The 27,048-nt window shown below is 29.0% G+C and overlaps 2 protein-coding genes across 2 annotated transcripts; both read right to left on the bottom strand.

The window, feature by feature from the left end:
• Positions 1 to 7,331: 7,331 nt before the first annotated feature.
• Positions 7,332 to 10,287, bottom strand: LOC123299964 (hexamerin-1.1-like). The gene is made up of 4 exons (XM_044882397.1): positions 10,167 to 10,287; positions 9,569 to 9,702; positions 8,528 to 9,340; positions 7,332 to 8,468 (listed from the first exon to the last, which is right to left on the bottom strand). The coding sequence occupies exons 1-4, from the start codon at positions 10,243 to 10,245 to the stop codon at positions 7,410 to 7,412; spliced, it is 2,085 nt and encodes a 694-aa protein (XP_044738332.1). The 5' UTR covers positions 10,246 to 10,287; the 3' UTR covers positions 7,332 to 7,409.
• A 1,891-nt stretch (positions 10,288 to 12,178) lies between these two features.
• Positions 12,179 to 23,453, bottom strand: LOC123300572. The gene is given in 21 exon segments (XM_044883158.1): positions 12,179 to 12,352; positions 12,420 to 12,677; positions 12,885 to 13,332; positions 13,693 to 14,027; positions 14,458 to 14,618; positions 14,694 to 14,905; positions 16,768 to 16,934; positions 16,998 to 17,255; positions 17,352 to 17,573; positions 17,634 to 17,799; positions 17,896 to 18,230; positions 18,325 to 18,488; positions 18,554 to 18,779; positions 20,646 to 20,813; positions 20,884 to 21,141; positions 21,630 to 21,851; positions 21,920 to 22,085; positions 22,402 to 22,736; positions 23,009 to 23,169; positions 23,245 to 23,357; positions 23,424 to 23,453. Coding segments are annotated over 21 exon segments (4,575 nt in total). The 3' UTR covers positions 12,179 to 12,182.
• Positions 23,454 to 27,048: the final 3,595 nt, after the last annotated feature.

The following is a 27,048-nucleotide window of genomic DNA, read 5'->3' as shown; positions in this document are numbered from 1 at the left end:
TATAAAAATAAAACTTTTAAAAAAATCTTCAGGTACTAATTTTTCCAAGCGATAAATAAATAAATTATTAATAAATTTTCTTTTTTAAATAATAATATATTTAAATTTTATTTTATGAATAAGGATCAACACACAATAATTATATAATAATCCACAATGCGAAAACATTTTCATCCACTTCCACACAAAAAGAAAACCTCCAAAAAATCGAAAAACAAATAATTACACAAAATCAAAAAATCATATCCATTTGCACAACATTATTTTAAAAAAAATGTAAAAACTTTCATTAATAATATCACTAAAATTATTCACTTAAACACTATTTAATAAATATTCATGATTTTAAAATTACCGCCAAAACAAAAACAATAGATAATGTCAAATAAAATCAACCCTCTAATCTATTATCACATAAGTTTATAAAGCACAGTTTGTATTTTTCGTGAGGGTTGATTTATTATTGATGAAGGTTACGATGAAAGAAGATGTTCATCAGAGATTGAATTTTTAGTGAGTGGTGCGCTGAGTGGCATTAACCTTTTTAAAAAAACTGTTTAATGTGTGTGTATGTTTGTTGAACAAACACAACAAACAAAAAATAAAGGTAACTCTTTTTTTAAAAGAGAAGAACCTCGTAACTTTTAATTCAGTGGTTTGTTGCGTACAAACAAACAGCAGAGAATAAACATAAACTTGACCGCTAAGCGAGAAACACAAGGTATGGAGAATATGTAATAATAATATAATAATGATTGAAGAACAGTGAACTCCGGAATAAAATAATGGTCGGGCTAGGTTATTATATTTTTAGTGTGTAATAGTAAATAGTCACTCAGCAGTTACTCATCATCATCAACATCAGAGATAGTCACACAGGTGACCATATCATGATTACGATGGTGTTTTCCATTTTGTACGTCTATGGTGTTATTCGATCTTATCATACAGATACAATAGTTCTATGTCTATGATCAAAACTAACTTATCCTAGATGAGCTATCCTAGGATTATAGTTGCCCAAGGACGTAAGTGACAAATAGAAAAAAAACTTAATTAAATATTCATTTGATTTTTCGGTTTTAGCCCCCGAACCAAAAAAAGGGGTGCTATAAGTTTGACTATGTTTGTCTGTCTGCCTGCCTGTGTGTCTGTATGTGGCATAGTAGCACCTAACCGTATGAAACCGATTTGGATTTTTTTTGTTTCTTTTGAAAGGTAATTTAATGGAGAGTGTTCTTAGATACATTTCAAGTGTGAGTTAATTGTTCCATACCCGAAAAGTTTGTCGGGGGTTTTTAAATTTTGTAATATTCATTTGTTATATTTTGAAAATGTTTCCATAGCTTCAGTTTTTAACCGACTTCAAATAAAAACGGAGGAGGTTATCAATTCGACTGTATTTTTTTTATTTGTATTTTTTTTATGTTTGTTATCTCAGAACTTTCGACTGGGTGAACCGATTTTGATGCTTCTTTATCTCTGTGAAAGCTGGTGCTTCCCGTATGGTCCCATTTCATTTTGGTGGAGTCGGTGTCAGCCAAGGTAGTGTAGCAAACTGTTGTTGGGTTGGGTTGGGTTAGGTTGGGTTATGTTGGGTTGGCATACATTTCATTTTTTCCGTTGCAAATCATATTTCTTTCTCTCTCACCATAAAACCGATTCAAATTCTTACGAAATATACTTCAATTTGTCTCCTTAATGCCCTTAAGAATTTCGTGTTGTGTATTGAAGTGCTCTACATCTTAATTTAATTTAGATAAATAATCAGTTCAACTGAGAAGTCAAATATATAAGAAATACAAATCATTACAAATAGAGTGTAGGTATAATATATAAAATTAGTATAGATAAATTTATCCATAATACAATTTGCGAAGCGATTTGCAAGTCACCTGAATAGGCAATAAGTGCTTATCTATAAATTTTAAATGCAAAAAATACATTTAGAAATTGGAGGGAAAAAAATTCCAAAAAATCGAGAAAAATTTATGGTTTCTGATTTGGATAAAACTTAGTATATAAGGTAATTTTGACCCAAAAAATACAAAAATCGTATTCATTTGATGATTGGAAGCATGGTTTTTGAAATATCACCCATTTTCTCATATTTTGGCTCGAAACTAGAGGCCTAACCGTTTTATTAATACGATTTTTGTAAATTATGGGTCAAAATTACCTCATAAACTGAGTTTTATCGAAATTGGAGAGAAAAAAATTTTCCCGATTTTTTCGATTTTTTGTAAAGGGGTACCCCTTAAAAAAATTCCAAAAAATCGAAAAAAATTTATGGTTTCTGATTTGGATAAAACTTATTATATAAGGTAATTTTGACCCAAAAAATTCAAAAATCGTATTCATTTGATGATTGGAAGCATAGTTTTTGAAATATCACCCATTTTCTCATATTTTGGCTCGATATCTCCGAAACTAGAGGCCTAACCGTTTTATTAATACGATTTTTGTAAATTATGGGTCAAAATTACCTCATAAACTGAGTTTTATCGAAATTGGAGAGAAAAAAATTTTCCCGATTTTTTCGATTTTTTGTAAAGGGGTACCCCTTAAAAAAATTCCAAAAAATCAAGAAAAATTTATGGTTTCTGATTTGGATAAAATTTAGTATATAAGGTAATTTTGACCCAAAAAATTCAAAAATCGTATTCATTTGGTGATTGGAAGCATACTTTTTGAAATATCACCCATTTTCTCATATTTTGGCTCGATATCTCCGAAACTAGAGGCCTAACCGTTATATTAATACGATTTTTGTAATTTATGGGTCAAAATTACCTTATAAACTAACAAGGCAACACTCGTCTAAAGATTAATAAGGCTTGCAATTAATAAATGCATGAAAATCTGCAATAAATAAGCCTTTTTTGTCAGGTCTATAAGTTGTTTTACATATTCGCACTGAGATCAAAATATTTCGTTTCATCAGTCGTAAAAAAATCTTAGTTTTTTCACAATAACTAAAACGTGCTAAATAGTTTAAAGACGAGAAACAATGGCCAGTGCATAGTTTTTAAAATAAGTGAGTAAAGGTCACCTTTCCATGTTTTCTTTCCCCTTCCCTGCAAGAGATATTCTTTTTGCGACCGACTAATAAACGTTTTATGATCAGACACATTAAAAAAGTGGAACTAACCTTATCATTGCATGATTTCGTTGAAACTTACAACAATAACATCGTTCTAATCAATCTGGATATCTTTACCGATTGCTTGTTTTAATGTTTTTAGCAATCTAGATTTTTTTATAAACATCTATGTAATAGATTTTAATAAAATCGTACGGTGTTAATTGTAAATGTACTTTTTCACATAAAGATTAATAACGGCATATTTTAATATACTAGGACCTATAAAAAATAGTTTTTAATAGTAATGTATGTATGTATTTTTAATATTGCTTAGAAATAATTTATGTAGAGAGTAATTAAAATAATGTACGTTTTATTAAAGATTGGAATAGTGGAAAATTGAAAATACAAATATCTTAAACAAATGCTAAAATGATTCTGCCAAATTGAAACTGTCTTTATTAGCGAATTGTCGAAAGAAATGGAGCTATTGCTTCTACTGTACTGATGGTGGAAACAAATTCTTTAAATGTTCATCGATTATACCTACTAGATGTCAAAAATGACCATCGTTAAAATTTATATATATATATCTATGCTGTTGTGTGTGTGTATTGAGTATATGTATACACACTACGTTAAAACATACCTGAAAATGGCGTCATAGTTTTAAATTCTATATTGACTCAAGCCAAAATGGTGGAAGCTCAAATAAGGCATGCAAGTGTGGCCACGTTAGCGGTAAAATCTTAAAAACATTTCGTCTATTTCCTCTCTCCATGAGATTTTACGAAATATAATATATGAAGCTAATAAAATTGGTATCCATCAAACTGAAAATATAATTGCGGATGATAGAACCTTAAGCGATTTTTAATTAATTAATAATTCATATTATGAATGTATAATGTGATGGGATGCTGACGCTATCATATACATATTATTTAGTTGAATATGAGACGTGCTATGTTTGATGGTATTTCATCATATTTTCTGTTCATATACGATGGTAAACATTTATTTTCTACTTTTTAAAACACCAAAATTGCTGTTCTATTCCATTAATGTTAAATAAAAGATTGTCCCTAAAAGTTTTCTACAAAAAGCTAACATAAGATATCGGACTAAATTTTTTTATCGCTTTAGGTAAAGAATTTTCACTGGACGTACAGAAAAGAGAAGTTGGTTTTAAAAACCTATACTAGTATGTAATAACCTTTGATTGCTTATAACTTCTTCGTTTTTTAATCAATTTTAATTTCACTTTCAAATTTTGCCATGGTATCAAGTCTAGTTTTACACTTTTATAGGGTAATATGGCCAATTCGACATTAAGATTATCCCCTATTAATATTTGCGAATTGTTTTAGAGACAAGAAAATTTTTTGTAATAAAAAATCTATTCATATCATTACGAATGACAATAGAAAATTTTGATTAGGCTTATTAGAAAGATAACGTACAATTTTTCAACGGGTGATTTGTATCATATGATGATGGTATAAAATCCATGGTGGTGGATCAAATATTCATTGTATCAAAAAAAAATGATGAAAAAAAGAACTTCATTTGCATACCACAAAGTTCATTGCCCTATAATAACGTTGTTGTATCTTTGGCTCTCTGGCACTACATTGTGGTCACTTCAGTATGTGAATATGTTCTTCCTACCATCCATCCATGGTATAACCCAACAGCTATCTCTGTATATAGCTGTATACAATCAGAAGATTGGTTTTTTTGAAGGTACCTACCAAAAAATAATTATTCTGTCGTTTTTTTTTGGTTTTATTAACAATAGGGCATTACTATATATACAAATGGTGGTTTACCGTTAACGCAATCAAAGCTTGTTTTATTTTTTAAATATTGCTCGAAGAAACTTAATTTTGGAATAAATGTTATTAAAGTTTCCGAGCGAATTTCTGGTCGATTAAAAAATTTAACTATATACTTAGAAAGTGATTTCGAGTTAGTGATCGAAAAAAATCTACTTCCTTATTGAGCCCACCAAAGACTTGTGATACCATTTTAAAACTGTATGAGAAGAAAAGCTTAAGCATGTAGGTATATTCAGGAGACTTGTTAATAAAGAAATGAAGGACAATAAACTGTTATCGATTTAATTTCGTTAATTTTTATGTTTAAAAAGTGGACAACAAACAAGGTTATACATGGGACTAAATGGAAAATGTGTCCCAACAGTAAGACAGAATGTCCCAAGTGTAAGTCTTCTTCCATTTTTTGATCCGATGCACTTACTACTTCCTACATATTCTGAGCCTTATACACGTGTGCATACGTACACGCCAGCGTAACGTTGAAGTTCTCGCGTCTCACTCTCACAGTTTCTCACTATTTTCACACCCTCTCCTGCCACTGTCTTGCCGTTGTAGTGCGCTTTTTATCAAAAAATGGAAGAGGAATCTTCGTCTTAGAAATTTATTTTCAACTTGATAAAACAAGGGCGTCCGTTACTCCTGGGGCACCCAGTATACTTGACACTTTAATCAGTTAATAATTATTAACTAAATTTTCAGAATTTCCACAAAATTTTTCTCAGTTTCTCAGTTTCTATTCATTTAAAATTAATTTAGCATACTGCAGGGAAATGAACATCTTTAAATGCTTGTTTTTTATAAACAAACAACTTTTGGCAGGAATTTTTGTTCATAGTCTCTACAAAAATAAAATAAATATTTTGTGAAATTTAACAATTTTCATAATTATGAACACATATACAGACAATTTAATTCAATTTTCATTCGGTTTTTCTAGTACAAAAATCAACGTGCTTAGTTCGCCTTTTTCATTTGCTTATCCGTGCGGTTAAAGTATACAACCTTACAGTACAGGTATACTAAAAATCTTGATATAGTAAATACAGTTATAATGCAAAAATACATCAACATTCAAAAATCAAACGCATGAAATTGAAGTAACAAAATTATAATACCATTTTTGTGTCTTGGGTTGAAAAGTAGAAAATAAATTTTTATCCTACAAAGTATAATTTTTTGAACCAAATGAACGAGTAGTTTTGGTTTTATGTTGTTATTTTAACGGATTTTTTCAGTTTTACTACACGAAAAGTCGACGTTTTTTGGAGAAGCTTTTTTTATTAATGGTAATGGTTTTCCAATTTCTTTATGCTACCGGGTAAAGGCAAAAAAGAATTTGTAAGGGATTTTCAAAGAGAGTTTCAAAATATTATTCTTTGGTATCGCATACACCAAAATTATTAACAAGTTTCGTCCTATTCCGAACTTTTTATTCCTTCAAAAATATCACCTTATTCATGTAGATCACACGAAATCGATTTTTTAATCGACTGACATGGATTTTCAAACCCTGGGATCTCTAAACGATCCAAAACAAACATTTAATTATACCATTTTCATTTATTATGTAAATGATATGGTATAGCTATTTGTACCCCACTCTGTGTTCACCTCGCATATAGCAAATGTTTTTGTATTATTGTACTACCATCTGGTGGAAGCTAGCTATATTTATAGTTAGAATAGCACCCACTAGAAGTTATTTAAATTTATAGTTCAACAATTAACTTATAGATAAACATTTCATTGTTACATCTTTATCTCTTAACATTATTTCAAAAATAAATAAACCTCTAATATTTAAAATATAACAAAACCTGTAATTCGAAATACAGTAGAGTCTCGAAAATCGGGAGTCAATAAAAACCATGATTTTTCGGATACTGAGTTTGTATAAACAAATGTATGTATGTTCATATCATTTCATCATTTTTATGTAATTGTTCTCTCACAGGCGTAGGGAACCGTGGAAAGGTCAGGCGAATACTGTTCGGATTAATGAACGTTTTGGATTATCGAAACTACTCTAATGAAGATTTTTAAATATCCTATATTTCAACTCACAGAAACTCAACTGGATATTGAATTGTATTTAATAAAAAACCAATTTGAAAAGGGCTCAAATTATGTATGTTCATTTTCAAAGAGCCCGTTATAGCCTAAGACGGCACTTTTTACCTTTCAAATTGTTGGAAGTATTCTCAAGGCATGTGTTTTGTTTTTAGTCCATGGCGTAGGAATTCTTTATTGATAATAACTTCATTTTATCAAGAATTTTAAATAATAGTAAAAACAAATTTTTACAAAATATATACTTTTATTAAGTTCTCGCATTTAATCACAAAAAAGTATTAACTCAAACTTACAAATTAAAACAAAGTAAAAAAAAAAGTTTCAATATTTCGGAAGACATTTTTAATCCACGCATAGTCTTTTGTATTGAATCGTTATAATTTGATAGCCATTTTTAATCCACATACAGCCTAATTTTGTATTGAAGCATTAATTTCTTCTTCACGTCGATGGTAAATAATCACATCTTGGTGATAAATATTTGGTACATTGTTAAATGTATATCCTCCAATCCAACGATCAAATGGATATCCCAATGGTAAATTATCCGCATAGCGAGTACCGCTTCCAACTCCACACGAGATTACATCATCATAATTACGCTTAACTTCCTCTTTAAGAGGGCTGACAATTACATACAATTGGAACACCATACCATCGCGATTACCTTTTGGTAGTAACAAACGATTTGGAATACCACAATGAGCTTCAGAGTTATCTAAAATAAATTCTTCTGAACCCTCCAAACCTAACATAACCTTTTTGTAAAGTGTTAAAAAGTTTGTACGATCCTTTACAGAGTAACGTAATTGACGGGAATTGCGTTCAAGAGTATTTTTACCAGCTTTCAATTCATATTTGAACAAATCGAGTAAATAGAAATTTAATCGATTTTGTTGTAACGGAATTAATTGTCCATTTTCATCGTATTTTGGACCTAAATAAACACGTACAATTGATTTACCGGCTTTTTCGCTAACTAAATTGATTCGATATGTAAATGGTTTATGGTTTAAACGTTGTTGACGCGCTTTAATTCGAATCTCGTTATCGAGTTGTAATTCTTTGGTATAATCGGTGTATAACAAATTATTTAGATCGAAATCATAAGTATCGAAATATGTGACTAGTTTATCGATATCAATATTTTCGATTTTAACACCGGGGTAAACTAAATCGTTATGTGTGTACGATGGTAATTTTTGTATGTATAATTGGAAAAGCCAGATAATTTTCTTATAGATACTGTAGAAAGCTGGGTCACGTAGACTTGTTTCTCCATGCTCTAATACGCTTGGTTGAATTTTGTATGGATGTAAAGCTTTGCCAGTAAATCCTAACAATAAGCGTAAATAATGTGGAAGGAATCCATACAAGACACGATGGGGTGAATCTGGATTGCCTTGGATTAAGTTTCCTAGAATGTTCATACCATTTTCGGTTATTAATGGAATTTTACCGCCATCCTCCTGAAAATTAACAATATATTTCAATTTTGTATCTTTTTAGTGCTCCGATGGTGTCTTACCGTTATAACAAATCCAGAATCAATTGCGTTACGAATGCGCATTTCTGTGGTGTAAACTTGATCCAACAAATTTCTAGTAAAATCGTCAAATATTAAATCGGTTTTCGATGGTCGGAATGGGAAATATAATCCATTTGGATATTGTAAACTTGGTGTATAGCTAGGAATACTCGATGGTGAATTAAAGTTTAATAATGGAACCGAGCCTAAGCCGTTTGATAATCGTTCCATATAGTATCGAGCTAATAACTGTTGATGAACAAAATAGTACAATTCTCCACGTCTATCATTATTTAAGGGGAATTTTTCTCCTCCCAACCATGGTGGATAATCCATAGCGAAGTAATAATAGAATGAATTTAATCCAACGTCCTCGGTGAAGTAAGTTAATCTAGAATCGGATCCAATATTCAAATACCATCCGCTGTAATTTGCGTTGATAATTATTTCATTGTTAATATTCTTCAAGTTGTTCCAATTTTGCATACGATATTTATACACTTTTTGGACCACATCCGAATTAACGAAGAACCATGGGTAAATTTCATATGGTGCAGGTAAAATAATGCCTTGACAATCTGGACGATGTAATACGGCTACGGTTAATGCATAAATGAACATTCCTTCGTTAATATTGTCACGAGCCCAACACGCAGTCTTGTAGAAGGTGTCGAAGTCTTTGGCATAGTAGAAGACGTTAAATAATTTGATAGCTTGTTTAATTTGTACTCTATTCGCAATTGTGAAAGCTCGTCCCCGAGGTAAGAAACAATAATTGTATTCTTCAAGGAAATCTTTTATCAATTGTGGATTCTAGAACAAAAAATTACATATTATGGGTAAATGCAAATTGAGATTCCTAAAGGCCGCCTCTGGACTTTCTGCAGCACGTTCGAGGTAACTTTCAATAGTTTTTCGCAAGTTTCAGGGTGTTATTTCGACCATAACTTGGCCGAAATTAACTCGATACCTATCTGGTAAGCTCTAAAGGTAAAAACCAAACTTCAAGCGTTGATGAAAAATATAAAAAATCCAACTTACATTATAAGAATCCAAATTTTGTTCAATTTTCCAATTTTGCCCAATTTGGACTTGATCTTGCCATGTATTTCGTTGTGTTATGTGCATAAGCAATCGAAAAATATTCTTTTGACGTTCCAAAAACACCTTATCAGCTATAAACAAATTGAAACTTTTAGAATTTTTTGAAAATAGAAAATTAAGGCTTAGTTTTCTCTCATAAAGTCTAATTAAATTATCCACAAACTGATATTGCAAATTTTTGGTCGATTGTCAGATGATTTACAGAAAATGTAGAAAAAATGTGTAGATGTAAAAAATACATAGAAAAAGCAGTATGATATCCATGTGAAAAGAGTGAATCTCCGAATTATTTTTGGGGAAAATACTAAAGGGATTTGATAATTTTAGCAAAATAGCTTATTTCCACAAATTCGACAATCTCTCCCCCAGGGAGAGATGAAATTTAAATGCCGTATTCTAGTAGAAAATGTAAATATTTTAAAAATAAACAGTTATGGTTACAAATCTTTTTCTAGGCTTATTAGGTTTCAGCTTACAAAGAGTATCAAAACAATGACTACTTTAGTTGCTATACGAATTTGTTTTAAACACTTACCAACTTTGCTTCTGCCCATTGTTGGACTGGCAAAAGCAAGACTTATGCCAGCCACAATACACAATAACAACAGTTTCATTTTTTTCTCAATAATGTAATTCGGTGTCTTCTACAAAACAACCACCTCGAACCGACTACAATGTTTGATGGAAAAAGACAGTTATTTTATACCAAAATGATATGAAGACCTAGATGACCTTTAATTGTTTGATTTATTTGTATTAAAACATAATAAAGCTTATAAAAGTGAGATTATTATATTTTTTTATTGAACTTTTCAACTTCTATATGAGTAAAAATTTATCACTTTTTTCTTATTATTTTATTCATGTACAAAATGATTTAGAAATGAGTGTTTAATTAAATTTATATGAAAACATTTTTCTATATTTAAATTTATCATACAAGTAAAATGTAGAGAATTTAAATAAAAAAAGTCCGATAAATGCGATTTTTTTTCCTGGTTACACGATATCTTCCTTATTCCTTTATCAAATTCCATGATTTACTCCTCATTTCAAAGCTTATCGTACTGGCTATTAACGGAAAACTCCCGGTCTAAATGTACAGCGTAGGAAAAAACAGACAAGAGAAATTACATACCTATACATTTAATTTTGTTCATTATGTAATTTGTATATCATATTGGTAATTAGATTGCCTATACATAAAAAGAAACTAATCCTTCTATGTTATTTCTCTGGCCTGTTTTTAGCCACGGATACCGTACTTCGAAATTTCCCACTGGTCGAGCTAGTTAACTATAAAACACATTCAGGTTTCTGAGTTTCTAATTTTTTTTGTCCTAATATTGTATTTTCATCTACTATATATTTAATTCGATGATCCTTACTTACGTTTAAATTTACACTTTCCAATTTGTATCATGACTCCTGCGACATTTTGTACATAAAACAATATTATTTATTTTTATTTATTTATATTTTTTTCGAATAATATTATTATTATTTTAAAAAAATAGACATATCTTAAATCTTTCATATGTGTTTTGTTTTAAACAGAATGTCATTAACCGAAAAATAATCTTAATTGAACGTTATAGACATAATTAGTCTACTGACATTTTGGCAGAACATCTGACCACAATTAAAATTGTCTGTGATAAAATTTAAAGTAGTAGTTGATAAAATATTTTTGGTAAATTCATCTACACAAAATTTTGCATAAAATAACTTCAATTGTATTTTGTCATCCGTTTAATAAAGAACGATTAAAAATTCGGTTCGAATACAATCTTAAATATATTTGTTTGACTGGGCTGTAAGTATGAGAAAATAGGCTTTCTTGAATATAGGTATATGTATTAAGAATTTGTTTAATATGCCTTTGTGTGCGGTCCCAAGAAAAATTCATTTCGATTCAAAATTATAAAATGAATGTAAATTTTCTTTCCACGGGGTTCCAAATTCTTTCTCTAAATTTGAACCTGAAGAAGACAATGCTACCGGTAAAAATCGGTTCCGAATTATGATTCTCAAAATATCTGTCAACGTCATATAATGAAATAGACTTACAATACGACCAAATAAATCCGATTTTCAATAAATTTTGGTCAAAAATACTTCTATTAAATACTCATTAATTGACACACAAAATTTCAGTTTTTTGGTAACATTTTCGTTTTGGTATTGAATCACCTTAAGTCCTAGAAATTTCAAAAGTACTTTAGTCCAAAAAATTTTTGGACTAAACTTTGCTCATATATATTTTCTCAATTCTTTGCTCAAATAGGATTTCAGAAAATTTCTCAAAATTGTTTCCTCAATAGTCACATAAACACGAGCTTTGAGTTTTCTGGGTCCCAATTAGAATTTCATTTGATTTTTACTAGGTATGTTTTACCTTAAAACCAGTTCCTTTATTTAAAAAAAATTCAATGGAGAAATAAATGTTAAATACAATTTCTATATAAAACCTTTTTATTATTGCATATTTATACAAAAATGATAAAAAAATATAATTTTAAAAAAAATAGTAAAATTTTTGCTTGTGTATTTATTGTTCTCGTGGTTTTAAACCAATCCAAAATCCATCTTTTGCCGTATACGTAAATCCAGACATTTTTATTTTCAATGGAATTGGTGTTTTCTCAGTTGGTTCTAAATTAAAATTAGCTAATATATAACATAAAAATAATTTTACTTCCATAATTGCAAAACGTGAAGCTACAAAAAAATAAAAATATTATGTTAGTGATCTAAATATGTTCAGATATTGCTTTTAAATACTTACCAATACAAATTCTTGGGCCTGCACCGAATGGCATATATGTCATAGGATGTATTGATGCTTTATTTTCATCGCTAAAACGTTCTGGATCAAATTTATCTGAATTTGGATAATATTTTGGATCTCTGTGAATACCAAGTACTGGACAAACAATAAGCATTTCTGGTTCAATCACAATTTCTTGATTATCAACGTTGAGTGTGTATTTTTTGTTACAAACACGATCTAAAGCTGTTGCTGGAGGCCATTTTCGGAACGATTCTAAAATAGTAAAACACTATAAAATAACAGATAATTTTTTTTTGACAATAGGACTACCAATAAATTTATTTGGATGATATCCGTACATCAAACAGGTAATGCTGTCTACATCCGAATTTCGATTTTTAAATCTCTTGAAAGGCATTTTAACCGATTTGGATGAAAAAGGGATGAAATGAAGTTTAGGATTTGCAAGCAAAAATTTACCTGATACAACCATGTCCAAATATTTCATTCCCTGCAACAATTCATAAGTTATTTTTCCATCACCTTTCTTGAAGTTTTCAATACATTCTTCCTGTAAACGTTTTTGAATCTCTGGATGTATTGCCAATTCATACATTGCAAAACTCATTGCAACTGAAACTGTTTCATAACCAGCACCAAAGAAAACAAATGCTTGCGATATAATATCGTCATCCTCTAAAACTACAATAATTTCAAACGCATTAAATCTTAATATAAATCAATAATTTCTGAAATTTATACCAAGATCTTTTACAGGATTCTTCTCTAATGATTCTTTTGCTTCCATCATTAATTGAATCATATCTGGTCTCTTAATATTATTTTCACGGCGATTTTTTAAAGCTTCTCGAATTACTTTAGGGAAAAAATCATACACAATTGGTGCCATAAGTTTAACATTGAATATCTAAAAAAAAAACAACCATTGCAATTTAATAACTTTAATGTAATAATAATTGCCTAAACTTGTCGAAAAATACTTTTTTTTTATAGATATCTGTAATATCTTTCAAATACTGTATAGTCATTAAAGATCTTCACTAGAAACACACCAATTATGATGGTTCAACAAGTGACAAGGTTAAAAATTATTCGCAAATCAAGGCAGGCATAATTTTATTTCATTCGCTTAGTATAGAAAATAAGTGATTGTTATGTTTAAACTGTCTAAACGAGTGTGAAAGGTGATGCAAGGCATATAACATGAATGTAATCAAAATTGCATATATTACAAAGAATTATTTTAATTTTAAATTAGAATACTAACCTTTGCAATGGTAGGAAATTTATGCAAAAGAATAAATCGTAAAATTGAAAAATCAAAAATAGCTCGCCCAGTTTTAATAAATTCATTTTCTGGATTTTTAAATGAATCAATTTCCAATCCAAAAGATGTGGTAGCAATTACATCATTTGTGAATCGGGCTGTCGTTGATTTAAATTCAATTTCTAGAGGTTTTCCATTACCTTGTTTTTCATATTCTTTCTTAAAATATGCAACAATTTGATCACCACATGACGCCATTAAACTGAATATTATACGCATTTTATTAGCAGTAAACACTGGAGACAAAATCGTTCTGGTATCATGCCATTTTTTATCTGTGAACAAATATTTTGTCAGATTTTGATAGAAACTTTATTTGAGCCCATAATGAAACAAATTTTCAGGAGTCATTTTTTCTGTTTTTATGAGAATTTATAAGGAAAATTGAGATTTTAAATTTGACTCAAAAGTCAAATTTATAGAAATCGAATTTTTGTTTGTTATTGACAGCTTTGATATGTGTAAAAAAGTTTCAATTGACAGACAGCTTGCAATTGACGACGACTTCATCAGTATCTGCCTTTTAACATAAACGGCGGAAAAGAATCGTAGAAAACATGAAAATCGCAAAGCTCTATTTGCATAAATTCCACAAATTTAAACACGTCAATAAATGTTATGATTAAAACTCAATTGTCTCGATTACTAAACTTCTCAAAAACATAGAAGAAAAGAATCATCTAAATTTCGCTTCATTATTCTTACCTCTTGAAATAAACAAATTTTTAGTTAAGATTGGATCGTCTTCACGCAAAATATTCGAATGATTTGTAAAATGATCAAAATCTTTAATCAATACTTGTTTCAAAAGATCTGGATCTTTAATTAACAAAGCCGGAATACGAAACTGAACTATACCATAAACTCTACAAAAAAAAAGTTTCATCTTAAGTCCTTAATAACTATAAATCAAAACAAAAAATAATAAATTTAAACTTTACTTTTTATCCGGTATCCCATTATAATTAGCCCAATCCTCTTCGAAACCATTTACGGTATTCGTAACAAATTTAAATATATCCGTATATGGATCATGGAGTAAATGGTAATCAATTCCTTTATTTTTCCAATACGAAAATGGACTAACTATGTAATTATGAAATTTATACAATAAAATAACGGCTAAAATTCCAACAATTAACCAAAACATGTTTTTTCAGATTTATTTGTCGATAGTTATGAGAATATCACAAACACAAAACTGTAAATTAAACTTTCAAATAATAAACAAACATAAATTTTACAGACTACAGTATTTATCTGTAAATTTGTACAAACTAATGTAAGATTTTGTGAAAGACGTAAACACTTTTAAAAATTATCAGAGAATATTTACAGATTTTATCGGCAAAATTTCATACATAAACTATAATAGATTATATAAGTTCTTGTTTTCAAATGCAATCTTGAATAGATAAAAACTAAGCGCTATGTATTAACTATTCACTGAATTCTTGAATATATTTATTTACTTTGAATCATATTTTATTTTAATTAAGTGTTATCTAAAAATTGTCATGTCATTTTAAATAAAAAAATATAGATAATAACTACGTATTTAAAAATAGAATGGCTAATACATGATGAAAAAAAATTGACGAATAGTTTTTATAATGTGTTGAAAAAAGAGGCATACATGTAGATTTAAATTAGGAGGCGTATGAGATCATTGTTGTTGTTCATCAGCAAGAGGTTCGGCTATCCATACCAAATGTATTTACTGAGTGGTAAAACATTTTTCATTGAAATAGAATACAAGGTTGCATGCAGTACAGTAAGATGATACAACTTATACAGGGTTAGTCTTTCATGGCTAATAGCTCGTTTTGTACCAATCAAATAATAACTCAAACAAAAGTATCAGAGTTTGCTGCGAGACATCATGTTCTGACATCAGATTCAATAGTCAATTTAGAAAGGTAAGAGATAGAATAACACTTTAAATTAGAAAGTTGATTCTTTCGAAAATCGTTACCTTACAGAGGAAATGCGATTTAAAAATATGTCATTATTGTATTTAATCGAAAGAAATCACGCTAGCTACAGAAAAATGCCTTACCCAAAAGTTGCCAAGAGCAAAAAATGACATTGGTCTTCAAAATATGTTGAAAATTTACCTGGGCTTCATAATTATTAACATAGACGAATGATCCTCATATGCATTGAGTATATTTTGAGCCAAAGAACTTGCATCTAAAATAGTGCCGTGCAATTTTGAATCATCCTGTATATTTGCTCATCTTTGTTTAACACACTCACTCCCGTATTTAACTAAGATTGTTAAAACACATATTTAGTGGTAACATCGGAGTGAACAACCCTGTATTTTTACGTTATATGTTTATGTAAATACAGTCAGAATACAAACACTTACATTTTCATTTGCAAGGCTTAATTAAGGTGACTCTGTAGAAAAAAATTTAAATAACAACATGAACGAAAATAATTCTACTCAGCATCCTAGAATCAAAATCGAAATTGCCTTTCACTTTCTATACTATCGTTTTACTGTTGCATTTTAGTTCTAAATAGCGATTAAACCCAAAAAGTCTTTCCTAAGTCCCTATGAATCTCACAGGATGTTGATCTATTATAATTCTAGTCGTTTTTCACTTTGCGTGACGCAGTTCTTATATAAAATACAATAATTTGCACCTTTATGTACCTCTAACATAACAAGTCTTTTAATTGTTCTTACAATTTGCTTAAGCTACTGTTTTCAAGATCAAAAATTTGATCTGTTTGAATAAAATATTGTAATTTGAATGTGATGTCACTCCCGTTTCAACCAAAACTTGATTTACCCTAGGAAAGTACTATGAGAAGTTTTACTTCGAAAATGACGTCTGTGGCGTTCAAAAGGGAGTTTTTGCTGCCTACAATAAGCTTGACTTTAATTGTTGGATTTATTTTTTGATTTGTACACTAAACTTTTCATGGCACACTTTGCAAGACCCTTAAAGGATAAATAAAAAAATTTCATAAACCTAAAAGATTGAAAAAAACGTATTTTTATTGTTCTCTTGGTTTTAAACCAATCCAAAATCCATTTTTCGCTGTATATGTGAATCCAAGCGCTTCTATTTTCAATGGAATTGGTGTTTTCTCAGTTGGTTCTAACTTAAAATTAGCTAATAAATAACATAGAAACAATTTTACTTCCATAATTGCAAAACGTGAAGCTAAAAATTAAAGACATTTTATAAGTGATCTAAAAATTTATAATTATTTGTGATAATACTTACCAATGCAAATTCTCGGGCCTGCACCAAATGGCATATATGTTTGAGGTTGTATTGCTGCCTTATTTTCATCGTTAAATCGTTCTGGGTCAAATTTATCTGGATTTGGATAATATTTTGGATCTCTATGAATGCCAAGTACTGGACATAATATCAACATTTTTGGTTCTATCTCAATTTCTTCGTTATCAACTTTGAGTGTATATTTTTTATTACATTCACGATCCAAAGTAGTTGAAGGAGGCCATTTTCTAAGTGTTTCTAAAATATATTAATTTTCAGGTGTTTTAAGAATTGTTAAGACACATTGGAGGTTAAAGGCCAGGCCAAAGAGAAACAAAGATACTCAAAATTTACCTGAGACAACCATATCTAAATATTTCATTTCATGTAATAAATCATAAGTTAATTTTCCATTACCCTTCTTGAAAACTCCAATACATTCCTCTTGTAGTTGTTTTTGAATTTCTGGATGTAGTGCCAACTCATAAAGTGCAAAACTCATTGTCATTGCTACAGTTTCAAAACCAGCAGCAAAGAAAACTAATGCATGCGAAATTATATCTTCATCAGTTAAAACTACAATTATTACAAATTCATTAAACAAAAATCATAATTTTTCATTTTCAAAGTCCATACCAAGATCTTTTACAGCATTCTTTTCTAATGATTCTTGAGCTTCCATCATTAACTGAATCATATCGGGTCGCTTAATATTATTTTCACGGCGATTTTTCAAATTTTCTTTAATTACTCGAGGGAAAAATTCATAAACAATTGACGGCATTATCTTCACATCAAATATCTAAAAATATGTCATTAAATTTTTTAGATAGGCAAAGTGCATTACATAATTGTAATAGCTATTGCCTATAATATAAAAAGAAATCTAATTATTTACCTTTGCAATAGAGGGCAATTTTCCTAACAAAATTAATCGTAAAATTGAAAACTCAGAAATAGCTCGTCCAGTTTTAATAAATTCATTATCTGGATGTTTAAATGAATCGCATTGTATTCCAAACGATGTGGTAGCAATTACATCATTTGTAAATTGTGCTGTAGCAGATTGAAATTCAATTTCCAGTGGTTTTCCATTGCCTTGTTTTTCATATGCATTTTTTAAATATGAAATGATTTGTTCACCACATGATGTCATTAAATCAAATGTTATACGCATTTTATTGGTAGTAAAAACAGGAGATAATATTTTTCGATCATTATGCCATTTTTTATCTATCAAAGAGCAAAATAGTTAAATACCTCCATAAAAAATATCGTGAAGCTATTGGAATTAAATTTTACGTTAAGTTTAAGAAATACGTCCTACCTTTCGATACAAATAAGTTATTCCTTAAAATTGGATCTTTATCACGTAAAAAAGGAATCGAATGATTTGTAAAATGATCAAAATCTTTAATGAACACTTGTTTCAAAAGGTCTGGGTCTTTGATCAATAAAGCCGGGGTTCGAAGACTAACTATACCATAAACTCTAGAAAAAATGCACCAATAATTATTAATAATTTCTATTAAAACATAAACTGAAATTATACTGACTTTTTATCCGGTTTTGCATTATAATTAATCAAATCCTCTTCAAAGCCATTTGTAGAATTTGTAACAAAATTTAATAGATCCGTATATGGATCATGGATTAAATGATGATCGATTCCTTTATTTTTCCAGTAAACGAATGGATCAACTATGTAATTATGTAATTTATAGAATAAAATAATGACTAAAACACCAACAATTAGCCAAAACATAATTGAATTGTTATTGTCTAAAAGATAATATAAACACTAGATATATTACACATTTTATTCGGGAATAAATATTTACAACTTTTGTTAATCAGTTTATTATTTAAAGCTACGGTCACACTACCGTCGAGATACATGCACGTTTTGCTAGATTTTCGTAGGTCAAATTGTGCTGATATGTTGGACGAAATGACAACCAGAGTGAATGGAACTGTTAAACATAGGATATTCAAGCACGGATTCAGGAAATTTTTTAGAGTAGATATTAAGTTTGCATCTATTAACGTATCGAGTAACGAAAATTTTATATTTTGAACAAAACTTGTTTGTTTTTTTATGACGATCAACTTTCTAATTTAAAGTGTTATTCTATCTCTTATAGTTTCGAATCTAAATTGCCTAGTAAAGAACCCCGGAGAACCAGGGCCAGTCTGATGTCAGAACATGATCCCATCAAACTCTACAACTTCTATTTAAGTTATTTTTAGATTGGTTAACTACAAAACGAGATATTTAGGTGTAGATTTAAATGGCCCATTAATAAGGCTCAAATGAATATAATAATGTTTTGCTGTTATTCACTGTAGCTAGGTTTTTATATTTTTTAGATCGAAATAACTCTATAGAATGATTTTCAACAAATCGGAGACGAAAAAATTTTCTCTTAATCTTTAAAATGTCTGGTAGTTGAGGCTAGTGTGATAGTAGCTTTATCTTAAAAAGATTTAAAAAAATATAGTTTTTTTAAAAAAATTTCATTGTATTATGCAATAGACAGTTTGTCAATGTTTGCCCTTGATAATATACCTTGATGTACATTATCTCAAAATATAATTATCTCTAATATAATGTAAAGGGCTCATTTCAGTTTTTTAGATAAAAAATCAACGGTTTGTTTTTTGGAGAAACTTTATTATTTATGGCCAGAAAAAATATTACACAATATTCGGCAAAGAGTACAATATTTTATGGTTAATTTTGACCCGGCGAAAACGATCCTGTTGATTAAAATCCGATCAGGTTTATGGTTTTCCAGGTATAAGCATCAAGGAGCTAAATTCGAATCGAAAAAAATTCAATGGCTTATATCTTGAAATCCATTAGTCGGGCGTTCAAATGAACGCGATTTTTGTAAAATTTTGGTCAAAATAGCCTTAGAAAATGACTTTCATAAAAATCAGAAATATAAAAATTTTTCTGTTTTTTCGATTTTTTCCAAAGGGGTACCCCTTAAAAAAATCGAAAAATATTGTTTGGCTGCTATTTTGATAAAAACATGGATTTAAGCTAATTTTGACCCGGCGAAAGCGATCCCGTTGATTAAAATCCGATCAGGTTTATGGTTTTCCCGGTATAAGCACCAAAGGAGCTAAATTCGAATCCAGAAAAATTAAATGGCTAATATCTTGAAATACACTAGTCATTCGTTCAAATGGACGTGATTTTTGTAAAATTTGGGTCAAAATGACCTTAGAAACTGATTTTCATGAAAATAGGAAACAAAAAATTATTTCTGTTTTTTTTCGATTTTTACCAAAGGGGTGCCCCTTAAAAAAATCAGAAAAATTCGAAAAATATTATTTGGCTGCTATTTTGATAAAAACATGGATTTAAACTAATTTTGACCCGGCGAAAACGATCCCGTTGATTAAAATCCAATCAGGTTTATGGTTTTCCAGGTATAAGCACCAAAGGAGCTAAGTTCGAATCCAGAAAAATTAAATAGCTAATATCTTGAAATACACTATTCGGGCGTTCAAATGGACTCAATGGACTCCTTCAGCCATCGGTAATCCCATTCAACAAAGTACAACAGTTAAATAAAAAAATTTTAATTGATTCAAATTTGTACAAAAACTATAAAAATTAAATTATAAAAATTCATTATTGTCTTGGCTTTAAACCAATCCAAAATCCATCCTTCGCTGTGTATCCAGTTAATCCAGCCGTTTTTAATTTTAATGGAATTGGAGTTTTTTCAATTACTTCCAAATTAAAATTAGCTAATATGTAACATAAAAACAATTTCACTTCCATAATTGCAAACCTTGATGCTAAAAATTTTAAATATTAAGTTAAATTTAGTTCTGTAAATATCATCAAAATTTGATTTTAAATACGAACCAATACAAATTCTTGGACCAGCACCAAAAGGCATATATGTTTGAGGATGTATTGATGATTTATTTTCATCGTTAAAACGTTCTGGATCAAATTTATCTGGATTGGGATAATATTTTGGATCTCTGTGAATACCAAGTACAGGGACTGTTATCAACATTTCTGGTTCTATTACAATTTCCTGATTATCAACGTTGAGTGTGTATTTCTTGTTACATACACGATCCGTATTTGTTCCAGGTGGCCACTTTCGAAGTGTTTCTAAAATATAATAAATTCATTAAAATTGAAAAAAAAAATCATTTTTTTACGACACCTTTTTTTTATGCTATTTTCCAACCTAGCGATAACTATACAGTGTGTTCATTTCAAAAGTATCCACCCATAATAACTCTTGACCTGATGTGAGTATTGTTTTAGGGGCGGAGGGATGAAACCTAAAATTCTCTAGGTACGATTGTTGAACTTACTCCTCGATACCTAAATCGACGTGTTTTCACTCAAAGCAATAATCACATGAAGTCAAAACTTATTAAGGGTGGATACTTTTGATATGAACACACTGTATACAGTTAAAATCCTTTTCGAATTTTGGCAATCGGGATATCACCTTCTCAAATTTCGGAACTTTTTTGTCCAAATTTTCATCAAATGGGGAAAAAAATCGTACAAATTTGATTAAATAGATCTTCTATTTTGCTCAAAAAATACTTATTTCAATTTTTCATTCAAAAGAAATCAAAATTTACCTGATACAACCATATCCATATATTTCATTTCGTTTATGGCTTCATAAGTCAATTTTCCACCACCTTTTTTAAAAGCTTCAACGCATTCTTCTTGTGCCCGTTTTTGAATCTCCGGATGTAAAGTTAATTCATAAATTGCAAAAGTCATTGTAGCTGCTACAGTTTCGAAACCAGCCGCAAAGAAAACCAATGCTTGCGAAATTATTTCTTCATCGGATAATGCTACAATTATTGCGCAAATTAGTAAATCAAATTGAAATCTCTCTGAAAATTTTACGAATAATCCTTACCAAGATCTTTAACAGGATTTTTTTCTAGTGATTCTTTCGCTTCCATTAATAATTGAATCATATCCGGTCGAAAAACTTTGTTTTCTCGGCGATTTTTCAAAGCTTCTTTAATTACACGTGGGAAAAATTCATACACAATTGGGGGCATTATTTTTACATCGAACATCTTAAACAAAAGAAAATTTGTTATGCTTTTACCTAAATAGGTTGCGCAAGCTATGGGTCATTGTGTTTGTGTGTTCAATACTTTTATTAGTGCGTCCTTCCGAAAGAAGCTCCGAAACAGAAAATAGCTTATACATCGCCATTAGTTTTTGTTGAAGGGTTAATTTGATCACGTGGAAGCCATCTATCGATAAACATACTAAATGGCTTATTAATGGTTCACTTAAAATAACGAGGGATCATTTTACCCTAAGGGATCATTAAAGAGCTCTTTCCCCCATTATTTATATATATTAAATATAGCCGTAACTTCTTACTTTTGCAATAGATGGTGTTAAATGTAAAAGCATAAATCGTAGCATTGAAAAATTAAAAATAGCACGTCCAGTTTTGATAAATTCATTTTCTGGAGCCTTGAACGAATCACATTGTATTCCAAACGAAGTGGTAGCAATTACATCATTTGAAAATAGTCCTGTAGAAGATTGAAATTCAATTTCCAATGGTTTTCCATTGCCTTGTTTTTCATATTCTTTTTTAAAATATGAAATCATTTGTTCACCACATGATGCCATCAAATCAATTGTTATTCGCATTTTGTTAGCCGTAAATACGGGTGATAAAATTGTTCTAGTGTTATGCCATTTTTTATCTGCAAAAAAAAAGAGAAAATAATTTAATAAAATTACTTTTAAGAATTATTATTCTACTATTTATTCAGTTGATGCACAAAAAATTACACTTACGGTTTTTTATGCTTTTACTATATTTTTAAAGCACATTATTACATTTACGTCGTACAAATTTCCTAGTTTACGATATTTTTAGACCATTTTTTTACATTTACGTCATACAAATTGCCTAGTTGACTAGTTGACTAGTCAGATAACGGTCGGGTTACTTTAAATAATAAAAATTGCTTACCTTTTGCTATAAACAAGTTATCACTTAAAAGTGGATCTGCTTCACTTAATAAAGTGGCATGATTTGTAAAATGATCAAAATCTTTAATTAAAATTTGTTTCAAAAGTTCTGGATCTTTTATCAATAATGACGGTCTACGAAATGTAACGGTACCATAAACTCTACAAAAAAAAAAAAAAAATTAACCCAAAACTTTATAGTGATATTCTACAAACACAAATTCTGAGTGTACTTACTTTTTATCAGGTTTCGCATTATAATTAATCAAATCTTCGTCAAATATATTAACAGTATTTGTAACAAATTTCAGTAGATCCGCATATGGACCTCGAATTAAATGATAATCGATTTTTTTATTTTTCCAATAAAAAAATGGATTTAAAATGTAATTATGAAATTTGTATAATAAAATTACGGCTAAAACACTAACAATTAACCAAAACATTTTAGATTTATTAATTATTTTTTTCGAATGAAAAAAAACTCAACTACAAATTAACAATTAACAAAATAAAAAATCAAAACACAATATTTCATTTGATAAAACAATCTACCGATTACATGGAATATCTTCTAATTTATATTGAAACTTTAAAATGATTCAGTATTAATAATAATTACAATTTTTATGCAAGTTTCAATGATTTGTCAAAAATTATAATCTATTAAACAGATAAAATTTAAACATAATATTCATTTGTTGTCAATTTGCTAGTATATCGAAATGAAGTCTTTATTTATTTTATTACATAATAGTTTTTTTATGATGGCTTAATTTAAGTAATATAGCCCAAGCGTTAGGTATGATAAGTAATTCATAAAAAAGATTTCACTAGGCATGCGATTATCATATTTTTTGATTTATCTTCCGTTTTCAGAGAATCTCATCCAAATCTTGAAGAAATTTTTTTAAATGAGTTTTATAGTTTTGTAAACAGGTATTGGATAATTTGAAATCAATAATTCCAGAATAATGTTAGTTTGATGATTTGACAAGCCGTTAATCATAAACATTTCATTTGTCTGTGCATGGATTCGAATTCAAAAGTTAATTCGTAGTTTCATTTCTGAAAACATCAGTAGAAAAAACCACGATTGCATTACCAAATAAAAACCTACTTAGATCAATTTCGGTTAAACAGGTTACATGGTTAAACCTGTTAAACAGGTTAACAGTTTCGGTTAAACAGGTTAAACATAGTAAAGTATTTGAGAATAACATAAACAATTCCCCTGTCTGTTCTGGAAAAGAATATTTCCAGAGAAGTTTCGAAAAGTTTTAGTAATTTTATAAGGAACAACTTTCTAATTTGAATTGTTAGTTAGTCAGTTTTTTGAATCACGAAAACGATCCGGATAAGCCAATTTCCGAACGAAATCTGAAGTAATAAACGTTTGAAATTTTACATTTATAGTAAAAGAATCTAAGAAAATTGAAAGAGGTTTACGAGAAATTTTTTCTTATTCCAACGTTTCATTTAAAACTCTTCGCATGGACTAATATAAAAAAAAAAAAAATGTATTGTCACTCATCAAACAAAATTTAAAATTAGGAGGCGTTTATTTGGAACATTATTCTGCTAAATTAAAGTATATTGACAACCGGTTGTCCTTACCAATTAGTAGTAACAGTTTGATAGATGTATTTTGCAGTATTGTAATAAATCAATCAAGTTATTATAAATAATCAAAGCATCGAGGGACGATGAAGGATAGGAATAAAATAAAACTCTATAAAAAAATTGAATCTATTATGAAGCGGTAAATTATTGTGTGAAAAATTATTAAAATTTAATATAAGAAGTTCAAGGCTGTAGTTGAGATAGATACGTTATATCAGAATAAATTCCATATATATGGAATTACACGCAAAGTATTGTACTGATCTGTACAAGAAGTTGCCTATCAAAAATAAACTAAAACAGTTATTTAGGAAATCACAAGAAATCCTTTTTGTGTTTAAAATGAAAAGTGCTTTAAACTGAATCATTAATGCTCTTTATAAGCAGACAAATTTTTTAATATCTCTTACGGTGTTAAATTTGTAGATTAGAGCTGTAAAAGTACGAGTTTTTAACATATAAATCCTATATTGAAGTGTTTTTAAATGTATGCTTTATTATGTATTAAGGCTAATTTTCTTAAGATAAATTTGGAAAACTAATATTTGTTAATTAAAAACATGGCAAATATTTTCTTATAAACAAAATTATAACCAGTGCGACTCGTTTTTCCATAAAATGCATTTAAAGTGATGAAATGAATGGCATTTGTGTGTTGTTTCTTCCATAAGTGATTTTCTAAATCTAAATCTAAATCTTTAGGCATAAATATTTCAAAAACTATGATATATATCGAAAAGTTTTACTCTTAATTTTGTCTAACTTTTTCAAGTTCTAACAGACTCCACTCTCAAACATAAATCTCAATTATTTGCATACACTCATTTTTTTGAGAACGTCCTTAAGCTATCGCTGCATAAAAAAAGTTAATTATAGAGTGCTTTCTTTTTGGAATTCCATAATTACGGTTTGAAGAAATAAAACCAATTTATTTGAGGTTAAAATCATAACGGTTATTTGTGGAGTATACCACCCTATATTTGTCGAGTATACCCCTTAATGAACTATAAGATATTGAAATTGGATAATTAGATTTTCTGAATGACATTATTGAAAAATGCAAGTCATTATCATTATCCAAATATCTCAGTTTATTAATCAATTATACTTATTTATTTTAAGGTATATTCAGCCTATTAAAGGTATTTCCGACCTACTTTTAGACTCAGAATAATATTAGCTGTGAGATTACGGAGTTTTTGGTCGTTTAGATTGCGAGATAATCAGCTGAAAGGTTTATAATTTTCCTATTCAAAGAATGTTAACACACTGCCCTTCTAGTAGAGTTTTAAAAAGCAAGAGGATAATATTTATTTTGACGTACCTAAATTGGTCAAAATTGGGCACGTAGGCATAATTATCTCGTGTTTTAAACGGTCAATTTTTTGAAAATTTGAAATTTAATAGTAAAGTAATAGTTCAATTTAATTTCTCGTTAAATTTTGTCGAAAAAAATTTTACCATAGCTTTAGCATAGGAATTGCAAATACCATGCTGGAAATACCTTAAGAGCCAAATTTTTCATTTAATTAAAGTTTCTTCCTACCGGAAATTTAAATGAATCGTTCGTTTTTTTACCATTTTTTATGAGTGCTATAAACTATAATAAAAATGTAATTGTTGTAATTCTTAAGTGTCTGAACAATAAATAAAAACAGAAATTAGCAATTTCAAAGTTAATTGTAGTTAACAAAATAGAAATAATTACATACTAATTATTTTCAAACCATGTTTATTATGATTCTCATAAACCACATAATCTATATAATTGAAAAACCACGCTACGTTCATTGCTATAACGAAAAGCCAAGTATTTCAAACGACCTTAAAAATATTTACCTCAAAATTTAATTTAGGGTCAATTTATACCTATCAATTTTGAAATACGGTGAATAATTGCAAAAATTGCAGCCTTGGATTTATTTTCATTTTATATTAATTATTATCATACTTGAGCCAGACTAATGATTTCTCGAGGGATTTTATTTCCTTGACATGGTAGCCCAAATTTCTGGAATTGTTTCAATTTTAGAATCTAAAACTCATAGAAATGTTTGAATGTTTTGTATTGTGTTTACTTCTAAACTTAGTTTCTTCCCGTCTTAAACTGAGGACACTTTTTCCCGTCTTAAACTGAGGAGATTTTTTTTTTATTTGCTAAAATATTTATTAGATCACACTGAAAAAGAAACTAGTTTCAAAAAAATATTGTTCTTAAGATAATTACAAATAAAAATTTTCTTGGTCTATGTCCAGAAAGTCCAGAATAAAAATATAATTCCCTGTAAGGTTTTGATGGTTACCAGATTTCTCAATTAGGAGTCGATTAACCAAAATTTATGAATAATACATATCGGAAATAATAAGTTTTATTTGCAAAAATTATACTTGTTTTATTAGGTACAAAAATTTAATCTT

The sequence above is a fragment of the Chrysoperla carnea genome, chromosome 5 (assembly GCF_905475395.1).
Source record: "Chrysoperla carnea chromosome 5, inChrCarn1.1, whole genome shotgun sequence".
NCBI lineage: Eukaryota > Metazoa > Arthropoda > Insecta > Neuroptera > Chrysopidae > Chrysoperla > Chrysoperla carnea.
This window is presented reverse-complemented; position numbering and strand designations above follow the sequence as displayed.

Bases quoted from the DNA above. Each gene is read 5' to 3' on its own strand.
- LOC123299964 (XM_044882397.1), bottom strand. From the start codon at position 10,245: ATGAAACTGTTGTTATTGTGTATTGTGGCTGGCATAAGTCTTGCTTTT. The intron at 9,703-10,166 runs GTAAGTGTTTAA...ATTTGTTTATAG, and splicing joins AATGGGCAGAAGCAAAGTTG to CTGATAAGGTGTTTTTGGAA. The intron at 8,469-8,527 runs GTAAGACACCAT...GTTAATTTTCAG, and splicing joins ATTCTGGATTTGTTATAACG to GAGGATGGCGGTAAAATTCC.